This window comes from Pogona vitticeps, chromosome 1 (assembly GCF_051106095.1).
Source record: "Pogona vitticeps strain Pit_001003342236 chromosome 1, PviZW2.1, whole genome shotgun sequence".
Lineage (NCBI taxonomy): Eukaryota > Metazoa > Chordata > Lepidosauria > Squamata > Agamidae > Pogona > Pogona vitticeps.
Genome location: NC_135783.1, coordinates 146,675,564 through 146,687,897, shown reverse-complemented (window position 1 = coordinate 146,687,897; position 12,334 = coordinate 146,675,564). Strand labels below are relative to the sequence as shown.

The following is a 12,334-nucleotide window of genomic DNA, read 5'->3' as shown; positions in this document are numbered from 1 at the left end:
AATTTCACACATGATAGTGCTTTCTCCCTTACAAATGTGTACATCTGTGTAGGTAAAATGTCATGTGTGAAGAAGCTGAGTGCTGCTATTCCATAACATCTGCTGCTATGAGAAAGCTATTCTTATGCTTCAACGTTCCTAACATATCACATAACAGCTGCTGATGCTTTTTAAAAAATCTTCTTACCTGATGAACATAGTATTCAAGATCATGAAGTGCTGTGATTTTCTCCTCCAGTGTTGAAGAAGAACTGTTGAATTTATTGATTAATTTAAACATAATTTCAAACTCTGTTTCCATCTGGACATTGAGTTCCCTGAACTCTTCCTTAAGCTTTTCAATGGGACGAAACCTTTGTCTGACATCTTCCTGATGAGCCTTGAGAAACGGGGAAACAAACCACAACAGAACTCTCCAGGTGAACCACGGTAGAGATTACTTATTTTGTTTCCTGAATACCTGCCACAGCTTGCTGCATTGTTCGGACACAAATAAACAAATTATCCTAAAACAGCAAAAAGCAAACTATAATGTATTGTTTTACATATGTCGATTCTACAGCTGTATATTTTATTTTGAAAAAAGGGGAAAAACCAGGTGCAATATGGAGGTATACATGGGGATCTCCTGGATTTAACACACACACACACACACACACACACACACACACACATATACATATATACATATATACATATATACATATACATATACATATACATATATATATATATATATATATATATATATATATATATATATATATATATATATATATATATATATATATATATATATATATATATATATATATATATATATATATATATATATATATATATATATATATATATATATATATATATATATATATATATATATATCTCCAGATCTCAAAATGCAGTTGACGGTAGACCAACTGTGTCAAGAAACATTCATTTCTTCCCAAATAGTAAAAGTGCCATTTGCCCCACTTGAGCCAAAGGCATATGAAATAAAGGCTTAAATGTTCCTCCTGCCACCCCATTTCCCTTGCCAATTTGGCTCTGCCCTGGCTCCTGCTGCAACTTTTGGAGATCTGCTTATTTTAGTATTTCCTGCATCATGATTGGGCTTTTTCTCTTTTGAGGGGGGCAGGAGGATCCAGACATCATATCCTGTCTCTTATTTGCTCATTTAAATCTTTTTATGGAAAAGTAGAAAAAGTGGAAAAAGTACAGAAGGTGAGGACATCTACAATATAATCCAGCTTCATTAAATTGGCATTTCTGGCTTCAGAGTACACCACAATTGCAGAAATGGACCTATCGTCCTACGCAAGTTCCTTTCTTGTTCTTCACCTTGCTCATGGGAGAAACCCACTAGAGTATTTAAACAACTCGCACAAAAGGTGGAATAAAACAGATGCATCAATCTTTCAGAAGACAAGATGCACAAGAGAGGCAAAATGACCTTCCCAAGTTCAAAGGGAGGCAGCTGCCAGAATGAGTTTAAAAAGAACAGAAAAGAAAGAAAAGAAGAAGAGAATTATGATTTAGAAGCACCCAGCAAAACTCTTCATTATTGACTAATAATGCTTTCGTAAGATTACGTTCTTCACTCTACATGGTAGTGAGCAATTAAAAATGCTTAACAGATTAGGTAATCAAAGAGACATCAAAGAGGAAAATTAGATGTTCTCTTGTGATTTCCCCCTCCTTTCTCTGACAGTTTCTGGAAATCAAATGTGACAGGATACCTGTCCCTTCAGAGGCACAAGAGATTTCAACAGTTGTACACACCCAAGGCTAGAGACGATTCTACAACAGTTTTCAATTAAACATTTCCAGATTTAGAAGTGCCAACTTCAAGCCCAGTCAACTGATAATTAATTGAGTTCTAAATTGCTGATGGGGAACATGGACTATCAAGAGCTCCACTGTAAAAAACCCAGTTTTCTTCCATGAAAAATTATACAAATGATACAAGGGTTTTATAAAGAACCTATTTTTAATTAGCAGTCAGAGATTCTACCATAATAAAAGAGTAGTGAAGATTCAATCAACAGACCTCCCCCAATTTGGGACCTTCCTGACATTGATCTAGCAGCCTACACTAAATACTGTGCTTTAAATTGTTCTCTTGTGTTTACATTACTCTGATATGTCTAATATGGATTATCCAACCTGATACGCCCAAGGGAAGCTGAACTATATCCAATACATTCACACCTGAGCTGGACAGGTGGGAGAAAGCTGACCAAGTCTGCAAGTTACTTTTAAAAGCCTTGTTCCTCAAAATCTAACTGGCTGAACTAAAGATTAAAAACAACCCATCAAAATTTTCCGGGGCGGGGCGAGGGAGGGAGAAGACTGGCAAGGACAGAACTTCTTCCTGTCTTAGAATTGCAGTATTCAGGCAGATCAGCTACAAAATCAGGCTATTTCACTGAGGAAAAAAACCTTACCATTATATTTTCCTAGAATTTTAATTTTATTGGTGTTGGATAATTTACAGACTTAAGTCAGAGTTGTTACTACATGTCAAAACCTGAATATTTGTCATGAACAAGATTTAGGTTGAAATTTTATATAATGTGTCAATTCATGCTATTTGGCCAGAAGTGGAAAACCCAGGTCCCTTGGGATTTCTGCAAATCCCTTTCTTTAGTTTCAGGGCTGTTTCTCCCTCTCTCTCTCTCTCTCTCTCTCTCTCATTCATTCATTCATTCATTCATATTCTGCCCATCTAGTGCCTAAACACTACTCTAACAGCAATTAAAAACACAACAACCCACCCAAGTCCACAAAAGACATAAATAATGAGATGCAGACCCAAGCAGCAATAATCCAAGATATAAAATAAACCTAGAGGATAATGGTTAATCAAGACCAATATCCAGTTTGTTGATCCCTGAGGATGTCAAAGAGGTAAGAATGTCCTGAAGGCCTCTTCAAACAATATACAGCAGTTTTTACCCATTTCCTAAAGACCAAAAGGGAGCAAGCCTGGCATATACTGTAACTGTGGCAAATGCATTACATAGCATTGGTGCCACCACTGAAGAAAGCCCGGTTCCTGGTGGCATTTTTATGGCCCTCTCTAGGGGTGGCCACCCATAACCGCAAAACCTGGGTGGCCTGAGTGGACAATCTTAGGGAGAGATGTTCCATCATATAATAAGGAGAGGCTTGCTTACTGACTAATAATTACCTCTTCAAGGAACAGAAATGGGAGGAAAGAAAGAAAGTCTTCTAGCTTCACCAAACTAGTCTCCCTTTCCCATAAAAGAGGTGGTGGTAGGAAAAGGATTAAAACCAAAGCACAAATTCTACCAGAACAAATTGACTACATAAAAAAAAATTAAGACCTAACCTAGAACACAATTACCCATACAATCATATATGCAACAAATTGATCGCACTTTCTACTTCTGCCCAGGCAACATAGTCTCAAAGAATTACCATATGCCATTTCAGCTGCAAATGCAATCTTTATAGCAGAATATTTGAGTTTAAATCACATACTAAGGTTCCCTCTTATTTCCTACAGTTTGACTGAACATTTAGGCTAGGTATCCTACTGAGCTTCCACTGAGCAAAAAATTCCACCAGCATAGTTAAGTTGGAACTGCACCATATGCAGTATTAATGCTGTGTGTATGGTGATCTCCATGAAAAAAACCTACCCTTCCCTTCCAGAACGGCAACACTGAGCCTCATGGCACAGTGGTTAAACTGCAGTACTGCAGTGAAGACTCTGCTCGTGACCTGAGTTCGATTCCAGGCTCAGGAAGGACGCCTGAAGTTGATCCAACCTTCCAAGGTCATTAAATTGAGCACCCAGCTTGTAGGGGTGGCAGTATAGTCTGCATAATGTATGGCTTGCATAATAAAATTGTAAACTGTCCAGAGAGCTTTAAGCATTAGGGGTGGTATATAAGCTGCACACTTTGCTATGGCACAAATGGGGCAATCCTGTATGATGACAATGGCAGGAGTTTCCGCTCAGCAGAAACTCAACAGGTTACTAAGCTTAATTGCTACATTTATAGCAGCATTCTACTGATGTCTTTCCGAACCGACAATACCTTTTCTTCCAGTGTGTCTTCCGTCTTCTTACTTTTTTTCATTTTAGACAAAGCCTTTTTGAGTTCTTGCGTCGTATATGAACTTGGGTCAATATCTATGGGGCCCAGCCTTGTACAAAACAAAAGCATAAATCATGCATTGATCAAAAGTGGGGGGAAATATGCAAGAAAACATTGGAAAGCCAACAGATATCATGGGCCTGTTTATTTGATTTAGCATAAAATATACAGAAACAGCAACATTGCAACTAAGACTCAGTGCTGTGTTCATGTTAATACTGGTGCTTTAAGATTGTAAAAGAGATCCAAAGTCATAAAAGCAGGAATTTGGTGATCCATTTTAACTACATTCGCCTCATAGCTCTTTGGGAAGTATACAAAACAGATCAGGTGTATCTGCAAGGTAAAAATCCAGATGTTGCCAGTCAGTCATTGTCATGGAAATCTTAATATTAAACCTTGACAACAAACAGATTTGTATTCAAAAGGAACACATCAACACATTTGAGGGCACCACAAACATCCGCAAAAACAATGGAGAAGAGAGTCCTCCAGCAGCTCAGTCTGAGTTGTATTCTTTGTACATGTTTACAAGGATACAAAACTATTATCAGGACCTCCACTTAAGAACTAGGAGGCATTCAGGCCTGGCTTGAAGAACAAGGGCATGCAATTGTTGTTGCAATGCTCTTCAGAATTAAAACTCAGTTGAAACAAAACAACACAGAGAACAGATTCCATGAGAATTTTTTTTTTAAGTCTAATGGAAAGCACAGGTGATTGAGTGCCCATCATTTTGGAAGTAGAATGGATCTACTAAAAAAAACAAGACATGGCTTCTGAATACAGTACTTAGGAAATACTCTAGGTATACATAAATAAATAAAAGGAAATGATAGGAAAAAAGACTCAAGTATCTGACAAGAACCTGCAAGGGACGGCACTCAGCCTACAGGAAGACTGGGCTGGGGGGAAAGGTCTGAGCAAGGGGTGAACAACTAAGCCTCTCACAAGGTTTTCGGACCACAACTTGCAGAAACCCACTCTACCAGCTGTGCTGCTGACCGGGGTTGTTGTAGGCTGTAAACATCTGGAGGGCCACAGTTCCCTACTCCTTATCTAAATAATTATGAAATTGGGTGGATCGTACAAGTTGACCAACATGGTCTATAGTTATCTATAGCTCCTTGTTATCCATGGGAAGGGATCCCCCTAGGCAGACGGGGCTGAATGACTGCACTGTTGACCCAGGCCCTAATAATATACAGCTTCTTAAACTAATCTCCCACTGCCCCAAGGCTGATATCTGAGTAACACAAGTCTTCTCTAGATTAAAAAAATACTCACCCTTAGGCTACTGCACTCTACCAGTAAAGTGCCACATGATCCTAAAACCCTGATCTTGCAGGTGTTTTCTGGGGCGGATAGAGGATTCCCCACCCCACATACAATCTCTTCTGAAAAAATTAATCTACTTGAAATTTGTATGGCCCCAAACCAAGAAGCTGAACTGTAAAAAAAAAAAAAATCTGAGTTCAGTTCCAATTTAACTGCAACGTACGGTAATATGTTAAAGTAAAGTTAGAGTAGGACCATTTGAACCAAAGGAACATATAGAGGAGCTGACTCACCAAATTCTGATTCAGTGAGCCTACTCCAGTGTGATTTACCACATAAAGCGACAAGACTTTGGCCTATACACCTAATTTCAACAAGCTACTGTATGTATTAACTCTCTTTGCCCTCTAGAACTGTCTATTATACTTGTCCATTGAGAGGATGAAATGAATTTCAGTCCCTAAAGATATCTTCTACATTTCTCGTCTGGGGCGGGGGCTCTCTGCACGGATACCACTGATTTCCCAACTTAGATAACTGTACTGGCTATATCTCAAAATTATTTTCCCCAGAGCCCCAGCTGGGTCCAACGATATCCAGCTTTTAGTTGCAAGTGATCATAGACATTTGTTAGGCTTTTTTGTTACGCATATCATATAAATTGAAACTCCAAAATCCTTTTCCTCCAGCTACTTGTCCACAGGTTTTCTGTCAACACTCTTTATCACATGATAAACACGTACTGTACTGCAATCAATATTTCAGAACAATATTTCAATATTACAAACAAATATTATAAACAACATAGCCCCCCAGGTACCGTTCTTTTAACCATAACGAATGAATACAACTATGAAACTAAATGAATGAATGCAACTCTGAAGCTAACATCTCCTAACATCTAAATAAGGATCTCCCATTTTCTGGTGGGTGGAATGAATACTGAGCAGGAGAGAAAAATAAGACCAGAACGTGGACAAAAAAAAAAAAAAAAAAAAGCTGAGGCAGGGGAAGAAGAGTGAGAGAGCCCAGAGGTGGCACTGGGCCTAACAGATTTTAATCCAGGCAAATCAAAAAGGGTCAGTGTAAGTCAGAACTGACTTGACAGCACATGATAGTAATAAAATCTGGGTACCTTTGCAGATAAATCATAAAGCCACAAAGCATAAGCAAAGGCAATTTAAATGATGAGAGTTTTGGAATATCTTTTTATGAGTTTAGTACGTGGAAAAAGTTTCCAAAGTTGATATGACAGAATGGTTGAGAGAGAGAAAGGGACTTTTTTCCTCTGGCTGTCACAGGCACTGAGGTTGATAGATGGCATGTTCAGAACTAAGAAGAAGGAACTTCTTTACACAGCACGCAGATTATCTCATAACCAAGGATGATTGATATTGTTGAAGTAGATGTGTTTCGATATCCGGATTTTCTGGGCAAATTTCAGCATAATAAAAACAACTTTCGTAGAGATGATGTCTCTCAAACAGAGCCAAGCATGAAGCTTCCCCCCCCCCCTACAATTGCTATTCATTTCCTATCCACCTCCGCAAGACACATCAATTTAGAATGCACAGGGAAAATTCTCAATACCTCCAAACATAAGAAGTCATCTTCAAAATCAAAACATGGGAGGGTGGCTGTACTTGTCATCATGGAAATTACAGGGGGAGGAGGAAACCACTTCTCTCACAGTAATTGTATGAGTAAGACTAAGATGACACTTGACCACCACCATCTGGCTTGTTTGTAACATCAACATCCTTAAGTTCCTCCATATATAACTTGTCCTTCCTTAAGCATATACAGTATACAGGCACATGTTTCCACTGAAGAAAATGAATAATTTAAAGAGAAAGCTCTATCAACAGGCAATACATTTCCCATGGAGCTAAGAAATCATAGGCTTTAGAAGTATGAAATTTCAAGTGTTTCAGATTAAAAGGGTGATCATATCTGCATTGTGGAATTACTAAGTCTGAATTTGGAGTTCTCCCCATGTAGTTCTTGAAATGTGCATCTTGAGTCCATTATTGCACTTACTCAACAAAAATGACTCCTTGATGCTTATCAGTTCTATTATACAGATTTAGTCTAAACATAGACTCAGCCCTTCCACACTCATTTTTCTGTTCCAGGAGAAGGACAATACAAAGATCCGATTCAGATAAATCAACAAGCCAGGTAACTGCAGAAAACTGGCTTTTCATGCATGAACCAAATGCAGCAAAGGTCAACTAAGCAAAACATGGAGCTCCATGATTTACCCATTGTGCTATCCAAACACATACAGTGGGGTCTTGACTTAAGAATGGCTTGAGTTAAGAACATTTTGACTTAAGAACCACTCTCATAGGAAAATATTGACTTGACTCACATACTTAGATTTGAGTTAAGAACTGAAAAAAACCCACGCGGGAGGCAGGGAAAGTGCAAAATGTGAACTTTCAGTTAACTGTTGGCCAGTGAAAAGGGTGCCTGTCTGCTTCCTTACTCCTCCCAGCGTTTAGAGAGTGGATTGGGAGACAGTCTTCAGACTGCCTGGTACTGCCTGGACTGTCTTTTCCCTGCCTTCCCTGAACCTTTCTTGACCTAAGAAAAAAAGAAACAAAATATCCCCCTCTAGTGGTCGAAGGCGGAATAGCAGCTTCCCATTAGTTTCTATGGACGGAAAAGAGCAGATACGGATCAAATGGTTTTCAATGCATTCCTATGGGAAATGCAGATTTGACCTGAGAACTTTTTGACTTGAGAACCGCCTTCCAATACGGATTAAGTTCTCAAGTCAAGACCCCACTGTATGTTCTTTTTGCTGTTCTCTCAACAAACCAAGGAAACAAATGCCAAACAAAGCCCAGATTCTTTCTGTAGTCCAGAGGTTCCAAACCTTGTGTTCCCAGATGTTCTTGGACTACAACTCCCAGAAATCCACAGCAGTACAGCTAATGGTGAAGGCTTCTAGGAGTTTTAGTCCAAGAACACCTGGGGTCCCAAGATTGGGGACTACTGCCCTAATCCACTGGAACACAAACAAAGAAGAGGAGAAGAGGAAGCACCCATGTTCAGACAAAAAGATAAACAAAAAATGGAAGAAAGCTCCATTGTGAGACCAGAAGTAAGAGAGAGAGAGAGAGAGACCCCTCTCATGGGAGTGCCGTCCCTCCCACCAACCGCTGAGAAAGAATGTCAGACCTCACCAGTTCCCCCACCCAGGAAGACAAGACCACCTGGACAAGACCCGGGGAACCTAGAGAAGGGTTTGAACGAACTAACGGTTAAAGATACCGGGACTCTTTTGGCGGGCACAGGAGAAAAAGGGCGGGAAGTAGTGGAGGCGGGGTTGGGAGATATAAAAGGAGGAGGAGGGGAGTTACCAGGTAATTGGGAATGGATTTGGATAGAAGACCCTTGGACAGAGCAAGTGGAAAAACTAAGGATTCCAAAGGAAGAAGCGGATGCATGGAGGAGGAGAGAACCCACGCCCAAGCCATCCCACTGGGGTGAGAAAGAGACAAAAGAGAGGCAGAAGAAATTAAGGGAAGAGAAGGAGAAGGTTGAGAGGGAGCGGAGAGAGAGGTTGGAATGGAGGGTGTGGGAGATGCATCAGAGGGGATTCGGGAGACCCCATGGCAGATGGGGGAACCCACCCGGGAGTGTGGTTGCCCCAAAGCTGCGTTTGTGCCCCTTCAGAGTCCCACACCACTATGCCCAGTTTGCTTGCAGGGAGAGACTGGTGTTGCTCAGTTAGAGCCCAGTGGTGTGTGTAAAATGGCCCCTGACATTGCCAACTCATTCTCCACACTAGACTTATAGTTTCTGTCAAAAAGATATATATTAATCACTCTGAAGTACTGTAATGTAAAATAAAATATTATCACTACAAAGTCTGTTTGGACTAGATTCCAAAAAATACATGTGAATCAATTTAAATTAGAAAGTATCAGCAACATTAGTAATAATACCAACTCTGAGTCAAATTAAAATAAAATCTCATTTATAAACACACTTGTAAGCCAACAAATGACAAGAAACCCCTCAGTATGAATCACTGCAACATTTAACCACACACTTCAATCATGCATGTCTTATAAAACAGATATTAAAAATCATTTTTTACAACAAAAATCACATTTCCTCTATAAGATAACTAGGGAGTCAACCAGGAACCACCTGGCCTGAAAAGATGACCTCATCCTCTAAAAGTGTATCAATCAATCAACATTTATTTGCATTAGCCATATGCCATAGCAAGGTAAAGGTTCCCCTTGACAATTTTTGTCCAGTCGTGTTCGACTCCAGGGAGCGGTGCTTATCCCCGTTGAGTATAAAAGCTACAAAGATACAGATTCAGTTTTCTAAAAGTGTATTTCAACTAGGCTTTGGAGACCTTCAGCATGCAATGAGACCAATGTCAGCAGTAACTCTTGGATTATGTTTCACTGATCATTTTGATCTTATTTTTGTATTTAAAATGCAACAGATGTGATCGTATTTTTTAAACTATAACCTGATTTTATGCTATGATTTTTTAAAAAGCAAAAGCCCTACTGCTTATATACCGCCCCATCGTGCTTCAAGCACTCTCTGGGCGATTTACAAGTTAATTATGCAGGCTACACATTGCCCCCCCCCCCCAGCAAGCTGGGTACTCATTTTACGGACCTCGGAAGGATAGAAGGCTGAGTCAACCTTGAGCTGGCTACCTGGGATTGAACCTCAGGTCGTGAGCACAGTTTTTGCTGCAGTACAGCTGTTTAACCACTGCGCCATGAGTGGTTTCCTGAATTCCCGACTGCCTTGAAAGTGTTTACAATGACATTTCTTAATGTGATACTACATTTTCAGGGTTGGGCCGTGTCACAAGGCTGCCACCTTTGGCAGCAGGTGTTGAGTAGGAACAACAAGGTGTTGAAGGCCAGAACTACGCCTGCTGCCTGCCTGCCTGCCTGCCTGCCAGCCTCCCCTGGTTGCAGCAGAAAACACGCCCCCGCTGTCAAAGCTGTAACAAGGCACAACTGCTGTCCTGCTTGCCTTTTGAACCTTAAAAGAGACATGGGCCATCCTTATGTATTTTTATGTTTATTACAGGCCCTTCTATATATGGTCCACTAATGGAAACTGTCTTCGGACAAGCGCTGGCTCTACGGCTTGAAAACGGGATGAGCACCGCCCCCTAGAGTCGGACACGACTGGACTCAAAATGTCAAGGGGAACCTTTACCTTTACCTAATGGAAACACAGTTTGCAACTAAACCAAAACCTCGCTCAAGCTATAAAACCAATAATCCTCAAACTAGCTTTTGACTGTGGTGGTCACATTTGAGAATTTTACTTTTTCTGTTAAAACAGCAAAGAACAACTTCTGAAAGCCCACAGTTCCCCCCCTCCCATCCAAGGTCAAACATCTCACTTCAAAGAAGAAGAAGAAGAAAACTGTCAGAAACTCATCTGCTTCCAAGTCTAGGCAGGTGTGTAGGTATTTAAGCTGCTATACCTTTTGCTTTCTGGATGGTCTTTTTTCCCATGATCATCATCTGGAAGCTTGGCTAGTTTTTCTCCTGTCTGTAGATTTAATTGCACATGTAACCCAGCAGGAACAGCCTGACCTGCAAATAAAATGTTAAGAGTCTTAGGGCACACTTTTTCATTTTAAGTTTGTTGTCGTCATTTCAAATATTCAACATACAAAAGGTAGCCAATCAAAGAGTGTTAAGCTAAGTCAATCAAACACAAATATAGGGTCACCTAGAACCTAGCTTAATGCTGAAAGCTTAGGCTAAAAAATCTTTTCAGTCTTTAAGGTGACATAAGATTCTTTGTCTTTGTTTTTCACTTCAAAGAGAAGGATGAGGTATAAAAATGTCAACCTTTTTTTTCTGGAGTACAGTTCTATTATTTGTATGCTTCCCTTTTAAAAAGTCTATTAGAGAAGAAACCTGCACAAGATCTCAATGGGAAGACTATAAGACAAAACCAAAAGAAAAATTTAAAAAAATCAATAAAGACAAAAGTGTTGTGGCATCTTAAAGACTAACTGCCATGTTTTAATGTGAGCTTTCATGGACAAGCCCATTTTTTTCTGACGTAAGAGATTACATGGTAAATATCTATACATTTATACATGGGACTGTTGCCAGAAGAGACTGTTTTTTTTTTCTGGGTACAAGTTGCCAACAACTTGTACTGATTTAGTGGTTGAGCAATTCTTTGGAGAGAGTGTTGCACAATCTCTCACTGTAGTCAATGGGGTATGTGGACAATTAAGTCCCTTTGGGGTGCAGTTCTATTGTTTCATTTGGTGATGAAGACTATCTCTTCTAAATACAACAATGGAAAGACTGTAATGCAAATATCTGAGGTCTTGAGACAGGAGGGGAGGAAATCCAAATTACCAAAAAAAAAAAACACCACAATAAATAAAATGCATATACTTTTTAGAAGAAAACTTAGAACAGTGAGCATGAGAGATCTGTATGAATGGAGCCATAAACAGCTAGAGAATCATATACCATGGTATACAAAAGTTGGAATCTTATATCCTTTCAATTGAGAGTAAGTTTAATTTAATTCCACTGCGTTAACTAAGTTGTACATCTATATATTTGTGCTCTAATTTACACTGATTTTCATATTCAAAGTTTTAACTTAAATTGATAATCATTTCAAACTGCAGGATTATTGAGGTAAGGGATGAGCAATGCTTTGAACAGTGTAAATGCTTATTAATTATATGAGTGCAAGTAAAAGGACCAGAATACTAAGATTCTTGCCACAAGAGTTACAAAAATTTACAGAAATCTGACACACACTCCCATTGCAGATGGTGTTCAGAGACCACCAGATGGTGACTATAACAGTTATATTGATGGAAATATGTGGGATCTACAATTTTTTTAAACCTGGCGATTGCTTATAATTAAAGTATTGAC

At 39.4% G+C, this 12,334-nt stretch overlaps 1 protein-coding gene across 3 annotated transcripts in view; it reads right to left on the bottom strand.

Moving 5' to 3' along the window:
• SIL1 (SIL1 nucleotide exchange factor) overlaps positions 1-12,334 on the bottom strand; it is a 52,576-nt gene that overhangs the window by 30,922 nt on the left and 9,320 nt on the right. For all 3 annotated transcript variants that reach the window (XM_073002727.2, XM_073002738.2, XM_020788051.3), the window contains 3 exons: positions 10,900-11,011; positions 4,071-4,179; positions 188-379 (listed from right to left, as the gene is read on the bottom strand). In XM_073002727.2, the coding sequence (XP_072858828.2) occupies positions 188-379; positions 4,071-4,179; positions 10,900-11,011 (413 nt within the window). The remainder of the gene's footprint in view (positions 1-187; positions 380-4,070; positions 4,180-10,899; positions 11,012-12,334) is intronic.